General features: G+C 39.0%; 1 protein-coding gene across 1 annotated transcript in view; it reads left to right on the top strand.

Moving 5' to 3' along the window:
* Positions 1 to 12930, top strand: part of CHN2 (chimerin 2) — a 193592-nt gene extending 180662 nt beyond the window's left edge. Inside the window, exons 11-13 of the mRNA XM_075922141.1 lie at positions 5601 to 5738; positions 7698 to 7803; positions 11146 to 12930. Of these exons, the coding sequence (XP_075778256.1) occupies positions 5601 to 5738; positions 7698 to 7803; positions 11146 to 11317 (416 nt within the window). The 3' untranslated portion in view covers positions 11318 to 12930. The remainder of the gene's footprint in view (positions 1 to 5600; positions 5739 to 7697; positions 7804 to 11145) is intronic.
* Positions 12931 to 16632: the final 3702 nt, after the last annotated feature.

Genomic DNA, 16632 nt, shown 5'->3' with positions numbered 1-16632 from the left:
AAAGCCCGGGTATTTAAATCCCCGGCTTCATTTGCAAGTTCGAATGCCTACATTAGCCACCCTAGTTAGAACTAGGGTGGCAGTGTAGACATACCCATAGGCAGTTAGTGGAGGACTAGAGGAGAAACTGCTGCTTGTTCATGCAGAGGAGTTGGTGAGATGGCAGCAAGCAAGACTCAGAAGTGTTTTGCCGGCAGTTGGACTAAGAATTTTTGGAGTACGTGATCCTGTTCCCTCTGCACATTCTTCCACTGTCTGTGCAGCTCTCCAGGTGCCAGCAAAGCTCAGCCTGCCTAAGAGGCCAATCCTCATTTGCTTTAAGAAACCTAAACTGCTTCTGACTTCTGTCTCTGCCAATGAGCAGGTCCTGCAGGGTCCTTTTGTGTCTTCCTCTGCTGTGGTGCCACTCCTGCCTTTCTACCAGCATGGGCTTCTCTGGTGGCATAGAAGAGAACATAACCGGTTTGAAGAGACTGTGGAATGGAAAAGAGTAGTGGCTCTTCAGTCCTGGGGAGGACACCTGGCCACCTATGCCAGAGAGATGTTTTTGATAATGGCAAACCCTCCACATATTATTGAGTAGTGGGGTTTAGTGAGCTCTGAAGTTGGACCAAGCACATTTGTCTTGCTGTTAAACATGAAGAACCATCTTGAATTTTGGATACACCAAAATTGCCTGGATTGTGCTTTTAGGACTGGGTGGCTATTCAAGAGAAAATTGACTGTATTCAATGCTAGCAGATGGAGTTGCCATAGAAGAGGAACAGAGAAGCACTGAAACCATCAACCCACCTGTTATTCCCCTGCATCACAAGAAAGTCCAGCCCCTATGCCTAGTAAATGGCATTGAAAGGGACAGAGAAACCTAGAGTGACTCCAGAAGTGTATTTTCTTCCCTAAACTTTTGGATTACTGGTCAATCACCTCTGCTACCAAGGGGCATGGCATTTGTGGATGCTTCCCTCATCTTTGCTACTCCTGGCTTCTGCTCACCATGGGGAGAAGGTGGAAACCATGGACTGGTAATGGTACAAAAACTTTGAAGTGGTCACAGACAATGTTCCCCATAAGATGTTTGCTTGTGCGGCCACTCAGGAGAGATTAAATTCCAGTTGCAGAATGTCCACTGCAAGGTTTTTTGTTTCTCTTGGTGGTGTACATTCACAAATGTATTGGTGCATATAAAAATTATTCTTTACATGGATGGAAAAGATTAGAGGGAACATTGGTCACAGGAAGAATGGTTAGCAGTGACATTCCTTGGACAACTGAATTATTCCCTTTGCCTTGTTTAAAAAAAGCCTTATTTTCCAGGTTAGGTGATCTGGAGTAGATCCTTAACATGAATTACATCACTTTAAAAAAAAAATTAGCTTTTTTTTTCTTTCCTGTTTTCTCAATTCAAATATAATTTTGCCGTTTTTAAATAAACATTTTAAATGGTGTAGTTCACATTATTTTAGAAATACATTGCACCTCAAGTTTTCCTTGTTTGGAAGAAAGTTTCTGTAAAGGCTACACTGGTTAAGAAAACTAACCACAAAAGGAAGGATTCTGAAGTGATCATTCTCAAAGTATAACTTTAAAAACATTAAGAGCATATGGCATATGTTTTGTCTGTATTGAATGCTGGGATCCTTTCTGCTGCCACTGTTAACGTAGGGGACGTCTACACAGCACACGTATTTCAAAATAAGCTATTTTGATTTTTTTTTCAAAATAGCTTATTTCAAAATAGCATGTCCACACTACAGGGAAGCCTCAAAATTAGTCCGAGGCAGGCTCCTCTAATGTGGACACGCTATCCATTTAGAGCCCCAGGAAGCAGTGGGGAGTAATTACTTTCAATGGTCCTGTGGAGGAGCTATTTCGAAATAGCAGCAGTGGAGCATCCACAATACCGCTATTTTGACATAGCTATTTTGAAAGAGGCGTTATTCCTTATGCAATGAGATACATAGATTTCAAAATAAGCCGTCCATTATTTCAAATTTATTTTGCAATAACAGAATTGCTGTGTAGATGCTGACATAGAATTTTTTTTTAAATAACAACCATTATTTCAAAATAATGCTGCTGTGTAGACTATACATACAAGCTTTGTTGCCATGTGAACTATGTCTCCACATCATAACTGTAGATGTCCGTATGGAAATTGTAGGGAGAGGCACAAGTTGCAGAAGGGAAGAGTTTGGAGAAGTTCCTGTTGACTTAAACTAGACTTGCCAGGGTACAATGAAAACAGAATTTTACCCCAGCTGTCACAGGATTCTTAAAGGGGCAGTGACTTGTTCCTACAAATTATTACACATAAATCAGAAAGGAAACTGAAACTTAAAAGTTAAAAAGTTACTGGAAGAGATTGTTATCTCTGGATGTATCATCTCAGGCTGATAAATGCTAATGAAGCTAAAATATTTATTTTTAAAACAGGGAGGTATGCCTCATTCTTTCATATAGTAAGTTCCTTTGTACAGCCAAAATGGTGTAAATGGGCTTTAGTGTAAATGAGAATTAGGCTTATTGAGGTTGTGACAATGTTCTGTTTCAGCGATTTTTAACTAGACTAAGGAATAATAAGGATTTATTTAATCTAATGAATGTGCATGCTGTAAAGCAACAGTGGTTCTCTGTACTGCCTTTGACCTGCAGCATTCTGATGGCATAGAAAACACTCATTATGCAACTTGTCCACAGAGTCGCCATTGTAGTAAACGCATTTTGTCCTTTTATTTGCTGTTGTTTCTTTGATTGGCTTGCACAATAAGTTTGTTATAATATGCTGTTAAATATTATTTAGAGCTTTCAAAAGCATCCTGACTTTTATTGGATTTGTGTAAACTTGTGTGCTAGTGTCTGTTTTACTGGATTTGGGGTTTGACAGTTTTTCAAAGGATCAAGTCTTTAACTTGGGCAAGTCTCACAATGACTCTGTTTGGCACAATAGGACCACTGGATCAAGGACCTTTGAAGGGAAATGTAATTTTAGTGTAAGAGTAGTGCCAGTTATACAAAAAAGAAAGGACGTGGTCCCTGACATGAAGAGTCCAAATTTAGACATAACAGGTGGTTTGGGAAGAGCAAGGAACAAAAGGAAAGAAGAGCTATTACATGGGAGGAAAGAACAGGAAAACTTAAGTTGTCCTATATTAATGTGTGCTAAATAAATTAAATATTTAGAGACTAGTCCACAAAAGCTTTTGGTATTGACATCATAACAGCTACTATGTGACAATATATTCTATTGCAGAGTTGTGGACAGTTATGGTAACACAGAAAAAAAAAGTATTGTAAAATTAATTAGTTTCTTTCAAGTTAATAGCACTGATGCGTCTCTGTTTTATACTTTGTCCCTAGGCTCCACTTGCTGAGAGTTAACACTTCTTCCTTAATGGCTTTGAACTTTTCTAAAAACTTTAAATATAAATCCAGCCATCCTGGGAAAACAGAAAATAAATGTAGCTTGCTAGAGTTGCTTTAATAGGGGAAAAAACATCAATAGGTATTTGTTGAAAAGATTTTGAATATACAACTTTTCATATAAGAGAAAAATGTATTTTATTTCATTATATTTTCAAAAAAATTCAGTTCCATTTTTGATAGATCTAGGTGTATTTTTGAAGTGCCACAGTCTTTGTAGATGACTAATTCATGGATTAAATATACTTTTACTACAATGATTTTCAAGCAAATATATAAATGAAATATATGTTTTCGTGGCATTTTATGCATCTGGAGTGCCAATTTAAGGATACTTGCAATACTACACTGTAAAAACACTGAATACATAGCAATTTCATTTAGTGTACTAGTGACCTTGCTGTTAAATAAAAACAAGTAATGGATGCAACATTTGGCTTTGCCATATCTGTTTTAATGCAGCTGCTATCTTCCTGAAAGCATCTGTTTTCAGTGTAGCATTTTTAGCAGTGTACAGCAATTAAATAGAGCTGTCCAAACAATGTTTTATAATTCTAATGCTACTATACCAAGTATGTGTGGATAAACAAGAGATTGGGGCAGAGTAAACATTCTGTTAGAGGTATGGATGCTGTGTTAAATTAAATACTGATGTATGTGTTCAGATTACTCATCTATAGCAAAAAAGGCTGATTATTTTAAACACTTAAGCACATAATCTTCTCTTGATGAGAACATGTAACTCCTTTTAGTGCTAATGAGAGTTATGTGCATGCTTTAGACAGTAGAACAGATTCCTTCAAGATTAATTCCTTAGGTTTGTACAGAATGTCTAGAATCAACATGAGCTGTTTACTCCTGCAAGTGAAAATTATAAATACAAAACTGGAGCATGTTTACAGTACATTACCTCTTGAGAGAGACTGTCACCAGCACCTTAGGAGTGGTACACAGGGCATATACACATCTATTTTAGGTACTTAGATGGGCCCCTAATACCCTAATATTTGAACTCTTTCACTGTGTTTCATGTCTTTATCCTCACAACACTCTGAGGTATGGAAGTACTACTCTCATTGCAGATGAGCTACTGAAACCAAGAGAGAATAAGTGTCTTGCCCAAGGTCAGACAGTAAGTCTGTGATGGCACCCAGAGTTAAACCTGGGCCTCTAAAGTCCCAACCTACCACCCCAACTACTCTTGTGGACGGGCATACTGGGTATGACATGTTCACATTTCAGTGGGGCTGGTTGAAAAAAAGGCAAAGAAGAGCAAGCCTGTCACTGTTGGGTGCAGAGCGGTGAAAGGGTGATAAGCTGTTCTCAGACTCACTGAAGAAAAATGTGGATATCAAGTTATTGAAATCTGTACACACAAACAGAAGTGTCGATATAACCTGACACCGATATGGCCAGTTTCTGAGAGAAGAAAGGGGTATTTGATGCATAAAAACTAGTCCTTTTCTCCAACTCTTCTGTGGGATGAAAGGAAAAGACGTTTGCAGATATAACAAATGCAGACTGCATAGTGGAAAAATATCTGCGAATAGTCATTTGAATTTGAAAACTAACTTTGATTCAGCTATGTTTGCAATACTTTCATTTCCCCTTTCAGCATATATTTCAGTGGTCAGGCTTTACTATCACCAACTGTGAATTTTAAATTAATATGATTGAAAGGGAGTTTTGAATGATTCTGCTAAAAATATATGAAATTCAAAATTTGTGTAATTTTTGTTGCACAAGTCAACCAGTCATTTAACAGTACCACATGACTTATGTGGCTAAATGCCATGGAGGGACTATTTAAATTTAGATATTTACGAGAAACTGTTCATAAACTGGATAGGAAAACAAGTCTAGAAGACAACAGAGAAGTTCAAAGCAAAGAGAAGATTCTATGATCCGTTTATCATTGTGGCCTAGCAAATCTATCATGTGACCATGACTCAAAAGAGCAGTGTTCTTTTCCCAACTGCTGTTGATCTAGTTGGTGATCACTTCACCTCTGTGTGTTTGTTTCCCCACCTGTAAAATAAGGAAAGTGATTTTTATCTTCTTTCTAAATGGCTTTGAAATCTGTGTGTAAGAAGCGCTATATAAAAGCGAGGTATTAGAATGTTGTCAACATCTAACAAACAGGCATGAGTTTTTTTAACAAACGATTTCTTCTCTTCTAGATGGTGACAAGGCTGATATCTCTGCAAGTTTATATCCAGACATAAACATTATTGCTGGAGCACTGAAGCTGTATTTCAGAGACTTGCCAATTCCTGTTATCACCTATGAGACCTATTCCAAGTTCATAGAGGCAGCCAGTAAGAATTGTATAACAATGCAATATTTTTAAGTACATTTTCTCCTAAAAATAGTTTATTTAAAAAAAATCAAGCTTTTAATAAAGTGGAAGCAAATGCATTGCTTTGTTCATTGCTCTTTCATCATTTTCCTCTTTTAAATGGAGTATTTACGTTAGTGTTGATATAGAGCTATTCCCCTGCATCTGTTAAAAATAACTGGCTGTGTAAATCCAGGGCAGCTTCTCTAAGATGAAGGGAGCTATAGCTTCCATCAGCTGCAGATCTGAGCCAGTCTGATTGCCGTATTGAGATATGTTTGTGCATTTGTCCTAAAAATACATTTCTGCTTTAAAGGCTTAAATGACTAACCATTCTCCAGTGACTGAGCTTGGCATGGGGGGAGATCCTTAGAGACAGGGAAAGATGTGTCTTTCCTCTCTTCTACGAGCTACAGACTAGTAATGGAGCTGTACCTAAGCTGCTGTTCTATTCACAGGGCAAGTAGCTTCTGCAATGCTTGTTCTTGTACACACCAAAGACCGGAATGGTCAATAAAGCTCCCAGATCCTGCTTTTCGTACCTTGAGCCCAATTTGCTACTGTGAAGGAGCATGCAGAGGAGTCCTTATGAAGCTGGGCTTTATGGCAAGCAGAAGGGTGCACATTCCCTGTGTTGGTGCTTATCTTCTCTGCTCCCCTTGTGCAGCAGGACAGCTCTGGCTCCAAAGCAAGGCTGGCAGAGGAAGAAGTGAGATGTGCCCTCAAGTTTCTTTGTTAATGGTATAGAAACTTGCTGAAATGGAATTGCCCTGAATGTAGGTTAGTGCAGTACTCTGAAAAGATTTCAGAAAAAATCCATGTAGAATTTCTAGTAAGAAATCCTGAATTTTTTTAATAACTGTGTCCCACTGATTTTAAAACTGTCCTTCAAGCAAAGCAGCATGGATAGGCAATAAGCATAACATTCTAAACTACTGTTCCATTTCTCCTTCCCTTCCTCTTCACGACACACAAGACACACAATTACACACCTCTCTCTCTCTCTCTTCCTTTGTCACATAAAATTCCAAAAACTTGTGAGTAACATGCTCTGATCATCTTACCAACCTTTTAAAAAGCATGATACAGACATTTAGTTCAATCTGTTTGTGCTTCTACTTGTGGATGAAAAATTGTGTAGAAAATATTACTGACTCAGCTTGGACCATATAATGCCATATCCTTCTTAAATAATTCCTGAGTAGATAATTGAATACTGCCAAACATTTTAATTAAGCATCACAATTCCCACCTCGCCACTATCTACAATACATGATTGTGTTATTTGATTTTAGTTTTATTAGCAAATGTTTGGCATTTTGCTCACTCCCTCAAAGGATGCATTTAACTTAAATGCCTATTGTAAGGAACGCATGCAGCCTGTGTAGAGCTTGGATGTGAATTAGTATAGCTTACTCTGTATTGGGCATATCTGAGTACTCAGCAAGTACCAGTCAGCAACTGGTCAGTGCAACAGCTGCCTGGCTTCTCACCTGCTAAGTGTAGTACTTGGAATAAAGCCTGACACTGCTTCAGCTGAACCCAAGTGTCTTGTCTTGTCTTATGACACTCATTTTTATTTGGCAGATAGTCCAGACATCACATAAAATCAGAGACTAGATGAAGGGTAGATGCAGGTCAGAATATTAAAAACACTATAAAAGAAGGCTCAGCTGCTGTAAGCAGATATGCAGGTGAAAAAGTAACTTAAAGTCACACACGGTCTCAGCTGTTGATTGCTTCACAGGTTAAAACCATTTTATTAGCTACCTTTGCATCCTGGCACAAACTCTCCATATGTAAATGTAATATTTATCCCCAGCAGCATGTTCAAGAACCATTTGTCTTTATAAATGATTTTGTAACATGATTGTAGCTTCTTGCATTATTGCCTGTTTACGTGTGTAAAGCTAGTAACATTCTGTTTTGTGCTTTAAAGAAATCTCAAATCCTGATGAACGATTAGAAGCTGTCCATGAAGTGCTGATGCTACTTCCTGCTGCGCACTATGAGACACTTAGATATCTAATGATTCATCTCAAAAAGTAAGTTAATTTGCATGCAAAATAACCCTTGAACAGCTTCTACTTTGAAACAGAGCTATAATAAAAGGCAATTTAAGCCTCCATCAGAGCGCAAAGGTTAAAACTACACTGTTACAAATGAGAATAAACAAGCTAGAAGAGTAACTTTGCACTTGCAGTGCATAGTGCGTTCCGTCAGCAAATCTCAATATATGTTAGAAATATTAATTTAGTTTTGTAATATGACCACACATGGTCACAAAAATACAAAAACCAATAATTTTTCCTAAGTGACACACAATAAATAATTAGGTTCCACTTTATAATACAACTGTAGTTACAGATGTAGTTAATGGCAATTCTTCTTTGAATTTGTGCCAGGGTGGGCCCCACTGTAGTTGTGCTTTCATCTCATGCATGCAAGACTGTTTAGGGCCACACATGATCTCTGGATCTCCTAAGACTTCCATAAAAGTGCATTAAGGGTGAGCCTCCCTCATTTTCCTTTTTCCACCAATGGCAATGAGATGGAACCTGGAAAGCATATGACCCACTACAGTGGGGTCCACCCTGGTACAAATTAAAATTCTTAGATTTGGCTAAGCCTTCTGAAAATCCTATTTAAAAGTCTTCTGATGACCTTGATTTTTGACTGTTGGGATCACCTCAACCTATCTTCATTCAGTACTGACAGCGAAACCCCTCCATACAGATCCCCCCCCATAGAGGGGTACTTAAGATGGTGGACACAAAATCTATGAGCTTCATAAACTGTTCATCCTATGATGGTCTAATTGTATTAAAAGATGACCATGGTAGGTGCGGTGCCTCAGCTGTCTAGGAGAGTCGCACATTCTGAGCAGATGCTCAGTGTGCATGTCATTCTCTACTATGACATGTAAATCATGAGGCTGAAGCTCCAACTTTTGGAACAATCCATGAAGGTCTCCTCTGACCCTGAGGAGACAAGTTCTAACATTCTGCTAGTAAAGAAGCCAGCAACATCCAGTGCCCCATCTAGCAGACAAGCTACCAACAGCACTAACACCTCAGCAGCAAAGCTCATCCCAATATCAACAGCATCAAAATGGGCATTTACACCCCCTGCTGTTGAAGTCTGTCATGTAGAGGGGCTTCTTAAAATATGGAGGCAGACTCTAAATGGAGCTTAGTGTTCTCCCATAAGGATAGATAATCTGAAACCTGTAGACATAAATCCATCAGGCCATGCACAGTGTCAAGAATTGGGGAGAAAAAACTGCTTCCAATGCCAAAGACCCTTTTGGTGCTAGGGATGTTAAGGACTAAGCGACTAGTTGATTATCCGATAAGCAAATGCTTATCAGAAAGTCGACTAGTTGCTTACCCCCTTGCTGCCTCTATCCTGTGCTCCATGCGGTACTGCCACTTTGAAACGCCGCCAAGGCAATTCAAAGGGGCAGAGCCGCACAGCTGATCCTGGGCTCCGTGTGGCACTGCCCCTTTGAAACGCCGCGGTGGTGTTTCAGAGCGGCAGTGCCACATGGCACCTGGGATCAGGACATTTCAAAGGGGCAGCACTACCCTATTGATTAATCGAATTGTTGATGCAAAAATGCATCAACTGTTCTATTTAGTGAATTAAATGATACTTAACATCCTTAGCCGGTGCACCCATCAGGGCTCTTCTATGATTCAACCCTCAGCATCAAAGCTGAACACAGAGAATGAGACCATTGGAGATCTGGAACAGCCATCAGTGTTGAAGCACCTGTAGGTACCAGATCCTGGTAGTAAGAGTGCCATACACTTTGATACTGTCTCTGGAGGAGGTCTACCCCATCCTCACTGTCCCCAGGCAAATGTCCCCATCTTCAAATAGCAAACTGTCTCCTCTAAGGTCAGCTATCAACAACACAGAGTAATCTACTGGCCTCCTTTGCAGGGCTCTACCACTATCAGCCACCATGGCCCAGTTGGCATTACTGGGGTTTTTGTGACTGGACTGCCTTATATATCTGTCCAGGGAGACAAGGTGATGTTGCTACCCCAATCAATGTTCCTTCATCAGGTGATCTTGATATTTCACCTGAACCAGACTTTTATCTCAGCTGTGTTCTTTCCACAGCTTCATTTGAGGCCAGGAAATGACGGAATCATTTCAGTGTTATTCCTAATATATATTTTAAGAATCTACATATGGCAACTACATTGTATGTATACTGGAGTTATTGGTTTTGTGGTGAATCTTCTAGCTATGAATAAGTAGCATTTAAAGTCAGGAAAGAGGAAACTGCATGCCTTGAATGTAAACAGAGCTTTTCTATATAGAACCAAGCCTTTTGGGCTGCCTTTCTCTCTGTTGGTGGCCATTTCCAGCCCATCTCAGGGCCAAGTCATCTTGTCAAAGGATCTCCAAGTGGATGACACAGTTCACTTCCACCTGCTATCAGCGTACTGGAAAATATCTCCTTTTGAGCTTTAAGGTGCTACCAGGGCACAAGCTGTTAAGAATTATCCCCTTGACATGTCAGCCAGGGCAGACACAATGTTCAAGAGGGCGTGAGACTGATATGGCTAGAACTCCTCACTTCACCATTCTGAGAAGACACTGCGTGCCAGTCACCTACAGTGAGATCCACACTGACACATACTTTAAGAAAGCACCATTACTTGCCCTCCAGTGATTGTGGTTTTTGTAAATGTTGTAGTCTGTGTGGATCCCACGACACTCCTCCATTGCCACTTTTAAAGTGATCAGCTAACAAAGGGTTTTGAATTGCAAAGGAACTGAGGGCTGTTTGTGGCTGCCACACCCTTTATGCTCTTGAGGAAAGACCAGAAGGCACAGGGCTTGTGTATGGCCTTGACAGACCCTGCTGTTCAAATATATTCCTGTTGTACATGCCTGGGCATCACGTGCACCAACGGTGGGATCCACACTGAATACAACATCTCAAAGGACCATAATTACTGTGGGGCCTTTGTTTGCATTGTAATTACCCGGTAATTATTCTTTTTGATAAAAATAATTGCTACTAATTTATTCTAGCCACATGGTGGAATCATTTCAGTGTTATTCCTAATACATATTTTAAGAATCTGCATATGGCAACTACATTGTATTTATACTGGAGTTATCAGTTTTGTGGTGAATCTTCCAGTTATATGAATAAGTAGCATTTAGAGCCCCAGTGAAATTACACTGTAATTGCTGTGTCTGTCACTCTAGGGAGATTACAATCACTAAAGTGTAACCAAGATTGTATGTTGCATGAATGCCATTGTTTCAACCAAAATAGTCCCATAAAATAATGTTCCTATATATTAGATTTGTCTAATGAGGAAATTGCTACTTACAAATTTTATTTTTTCCTACTTTAGAGTTACCGTGAATGAAAAGGAGAATTTTATGAATGCTGAAAACCTGGGAATAGTGTTTGGACCTACTTTAATGAGACCCCCAGAGGACAGTACTCTCACTACCCTGAATGACATGCGGTACCAGAAGCTAATTGTGCAAATTTTAATAGAAAATGAAGATGTTTTGTTCTAAACAATGAAGAAGTAACTGCATAGTCAGTTGGTTTTCCTTTAAACTAATAATTTCAAAGCAACATTTCTTTATAGTTAAAAAGGAAGAGAGAGTTCCTGGGCTGCACTTCAGTTTCTGCAACATTGCAGATGAATGCCAAAATGTTTAATAAAGCCTATGTCTTATAGACATACGCCTCTTTTTTAGGGAAAAAAAAGTCAGAAAAAATCCTTCTATCTTGTATCTTTTGCCTTGCCTCATATGTATATTTGTTTTGAGAAGTTGCAAACAATTTTACTAACTTAAAGAACACAAAACATATTTTAATATGGTTAGAGAAGCAAAATGGTACTTACTCAATATTACTTGTATACAGCTATACATTTACCCACTCTGTAAGACATAATTATATATGTCAATTGTGAAACAAATCCTATATTATGAAGATCATTTACTTTAATTAGCTGCTAGAATGGCATTTTATTTTAGCAAACATTTCAATGTGATGCATTATTTTCCATATATCTTCTCCTGCATTTTTGCCTACAATATACTGAAAACGTTTACCAATTGTGCAGTATTATCCTGACATACCTCTTTTATTGCAAATGCTTTGAAAGGAAGTTTTTTTTAATATGTATTCTACCTTTCTTTAGACTTTTGTTTATATTTTAGGCATTCTAAGATTGCATAGTACATTTTTAGTCATTTGGTATTTTCTAACAAGTATAGTCTTATTTTCTTTTCTCCCGTACAAAATGTGGTGTTACAAGTTTTCAGAAGTCTGGTGGTAGTATCAGTTTCATGTGCCAGATGTTTCTTGGAGTACAGTAATGTGTAAGTTAAGTGATGCTGGGACACTGGATATTTTCTGGCCTTGTTAAAAAGTTAGCACTTTTGTTTTGCTTAATTATAGTTTTTTTGTAAAAAGCAATTTGTTTGTCATGTTTCTGTATTTATAAATGTACAGTAAATCTGCCGAAAATGTGAGTGTTTCTCTTGAATATGTTTCCTGATGGTTTGTTTTTTAAAAACAACAATGTGTAAGAAGTATGGGAGTTGGTAAATTTAATTATTACCAAATCTTTGATTTTCCTCCCTTAGCAAATATTGATCAATATGGTTCATAATCTAACAAACATATTTCTAATATTAAAATGGTTTATTAGCATGAAATTTTTCTAAAAACATAGACAGGCGGCATACTTTACTACCAAACTGAATTTTATGTATGAAAAGCTGTATCTCCTTGTGATTGTATGGATCACATATTTGGTAACTCAGTGATATTGTTTTCTGAATTATTTCAGGGAGCACAGCTTTCTATTCAAATTGAAAATTGTGTATAACTATGGTAATGAAGGGGATGGAATACTGTAAATTTTTTGATCTTTAGAGAAATTTTCAAGGGCTAGATATATTAACCCAGATTGCACAGCAGATGTTAAATAGTTCTGATTTGCTGATACTACTATAGATCCGCCTAAATTGTACAGGTTTATTTGTTTTAAGTTCTGTACTAAATACTGTCATAAAAATGATCTGGAAATGGTTTTATTTTGTGAAGTGAAAAATGCTTTGTAATTTATGATAGTATAAATGGAAGAAAAATCCCATTAAATGTGTTAAGAGTTCTGGTGTTTTTCATTTTGACCATATGGGCACCTAGGAAACAAACAAACCAATCAATTTATCAGTCCTCCCACATTGTTGAAAAGTTCATTATTTTTAAAACTCAAAACTAGTTTTACTGTTAAGAGTCTTGAACTTGTGGGGTACACATACTTCTGCAACTTCTTTACTGCGTTTTGTCACCAAATTTCCATTCTTGGTAAGCAGAGAAGCAGAATATCAACCCAGTCAGCTGTACACACCATATAATAGTGACACCAAAGCAACTTCTATTCTACTCACTTGCATACAAAAGTGTGAATGTGACAATCTTCCTTTATTTCTTTTCAGTGAGGTAGGATTTTGTTGTTAAGAGAGCTCTGTTTTACTGATGATTGTTTAGTTGGAGGAAAGTTGAGCAAAGGTCTGCAATCCTACCTTCTGGCTGCTTCACCTCTTCCAATCTTGAATGAACTGGTGCCATGAGTCCAGTAAAACAGTGTGAAATCCTACTCTCTAATCGCTCCTCTTGTGAGAGAGACTACAGATTAGAGTGGAAATTGAGGCACAGCTGGAAAGATAAAGGACCCTGTGACATATTGGTTACAAAGAGAAATATGACGTCAAATCTTTCTTTAAAATTGCCTGTCCTGCTAGGAGCATTGACCCGCCAAGTGGGCTAAAAGATGTCACATCACAACTGTATATGCCAAGATGGTGAGGAAGTTATTGCAACTCAAGAGACAGTGGACAAATCCCAGAAGATGGTAGGTGATATGTCCAATCTGCTATAACACTTATATCCTCCTCACCAGAATATGAATCACTCCGATTCCCTGAAGCAAAATCCGCAACACTGCCCACAGCCCATGTAGCTAGGAGTGTGCGCAGGGGAGTCTTTTGGGGAGAAGGAATACTCCTAGCCCACAGAGCCTCCCCACAGCTACTGCTGCATCCTAGGGGCTACAGTAACTCCCTAGCAGCTTGTTGCATCCCCAACTCAATGTGGAAGGTATGGCCATCGCTCTGGATCCACTAGCCATACCTAAGTGCCATGCTGAAGCATAGGGGAGCCCTTTAGAGTTTTATTCTATAGAATATGTAGGATGCAGAGCTCTAGCAAAAGCCTTGAGAATCCTGCTTGTCCCCCAAGTGGTCCCATAAGCCCACAAAGAAGGGGCAGGAATTACCCTTTTTCCTATCCAGTTAAATCTAGTTACATTACTATAGCATCGGGGTAACATATATTAAAAGAATAAGGTGTCAGTTACTTTCCTATTTCTCTTAGATGAACTCTGCAACAGTAATATACGAGGTTAGTCTGGGCACTGCTGAGAGTGTCAGATCAGGGTGAATTGCTTAAAACCAGGGTTACTTACAGCCCAAGACTGGGGACTTTCCCTATAAGGCACCAAATCTGTCATGCAGAGCACTTCAGCTGCCACTCTAGCCAGCAAGAATTCTCAAAAGCAAAAGCCCTTAGACACTCCAGTGTTTCCCATGCCGCAGCCAGCACCATTCCTTACACAGGTGAGAGGTTATAAAACCCAATCTCACCAACTCCAAACAGGTTCTACTACTCCTAAAGGACTAGCCACAGTCCCACAGGTCAATTTATACCTGGGATCTTACCCAAAAGAGCATGCTGTGTCAATCATTTAGAATCTAAAATCAAAAAGGTTTGTTAATAAGAGAAAGAAAAGGTTGAACGTGAGATTGTTAAGGAGAATACTTTACATACATCAATCACCAAGTTCTTGATGCAGGCTCTTAGCAGAGATGTAACAAACTGTCAACTTAAAAGTCTCTGGAGTACATCCTATGTCAGGATGGGTCGGCAAATCCTTCTGCATCCTCTGTCCTTACCAGTGGTGCTTCTGGAGCAGAGGGCAAGAGTGAAGGCCAGATGGAGGAACCCTCACAATACTTTTATAATCCATCTCATGCGCAAGGAAAAAACATTCCTCTCCTGGGTGCAGGTGCCTCCTAAAATGGGCTGATCACATGAGCCACAAACCGGTTTCTTTCCTTTTTAGGCAAGGAGCCATGTAGTCCCCAGGTGTGTTCTCAGGCAAGGGGCCACTGTATGCTCCTCGGGTGTCAATTGGCAACATTGTCAAAGAGCCATTGTCCATGCAGTATCAAGCAACCACCGCTCCCAGAAGAAAACATTTAAAATATAAATACAAAGCCCATATTCATAACTGTACACACACAGATTGTACAAGTACACGAGTATCCTAGCCAGTGTCAGCATAGTACGAGCTTTCGTTTGACACTTTACATGGTCCACTTTGCACCGAATTTGGGGCAACCATACATTACTGGGTGCAACAATGATTTGCCTGCTCTCATTAAAACCCAATAACATGACACATGCTGACTCACTGCAAAGAGAAAATGCTCTCTGACCGCACAATTAGCAAATACTGTTCTCTTTCAAAATGCTGACTCAGATAGCAGCAGCATGTGAAGTTTTCACTTTCAAAGAAGGCTGTTTCTATGTAAACACTAACCTCCTTAGCAATCTTGGGTCAATCAGTATCTTGTGACTCTGATCTTCACTGATGACTTTCAAATGCACAAAAAGTTTAATGTTCTTTTGGCCAGACATGCAACCAGTCACAAAGGCACACAAATTTTACTTCCTTCTCAGCCCCGTGCAACAGAAGAGTATGTGTCTCAAAACTTAATAGAGAATTTCAGACAGCATGTATAAAAGTCTCAGAGAGGTATCTGTGTTAGTCTGTAACTTTAAAAATAATGAGTAGTCCAGTGGCATCTTAGGGTACATCTACACAGCAGCATTATTTTGGAATAACTAATATTATTTCAAAATAACATAGTGCGCATCTGCACTACAAGCCTTTATTTTGAAATAATATCAAGCCAGAGGACTTCTTACTCCAACTCATAGTAACCCTCATTTTACGAAGAGTATGGGAAGTTGAAGGAAGAGTATTCTTCCTTCAACTTCCTGCTGTGTAGACAGCGCCAAAAGCTGAATTAAGCTATTTTGACTTAAGATATGCAATTGACATAACTGAAGTTGCTTAGCTTAATTTGACTTTAGCCCTGCTGTGTAGATGTACCCTTAGGTATGTACACTGGCAGCTTCTTGCGCAAGAATTGTTTTGCAGAAGAGTTCTTGCGCAAAAAGTCTTCCACAAGAGCGCATCTACACTGGCATGTGCTTTTGCGCAAGAGATGTGCTTTTGTGCAAGAGTGTCTATGGCAGTGTGGATGCTTGTGCAAGAAAGCTCTGATGGCCATTTTAGCCATAGGGGTTTCTTGCGCAAGGGACTGGGAGTAAAATATTTTCACTGGAAGGCTCTTGACCCTGAAACTGGTCTGATAGAGCTCAAAAGCATGATCCTGCACACAGGTTAGTTGTTGATTGATTGCTAAGATCCAGTGCAATGGTTGATATGTAGTTTACTTAAGGGGAGAGTCTCTTTTATAGGGAGCATTTTATAAAGGATTAAATGTACATACTTAGAATCTGACTGTTGCACCTCTCCCTCATTAATACATACTCATTAATGTCCACATGCCTTATACTGATGGGCAGTGAGGGGAGCAAATGAGCCTTAATCAAGCACAAAATCATATGGGGAACCTGTGCAGAAGAGAAATGGGCTGCAAGTTAATATTCGATGCTACCATGCAGCAGTCACAAACTCTTCAATATGATCGATATTGACAATAAGAGAGGCGAACAGTCT

The sequence above is a fragment of the Pelodiscus sinensis genome, chromosome 2, assembly GCF_049634645.1.
Source record: "Pelodiscus sinensis isolate JC-2024 chromosome 2, ASM4963464v1, whole genome shotgun sequence".
NCBI classification, from domain to species: Eukaryota; Metazoa; Chordata; order Testudines; family Trionychidae; genus Pelodiscus; species Pelodiscus sinensis.
This window is presented reverse-complemented; position numbering and strand designations above follow the sequence as displayed.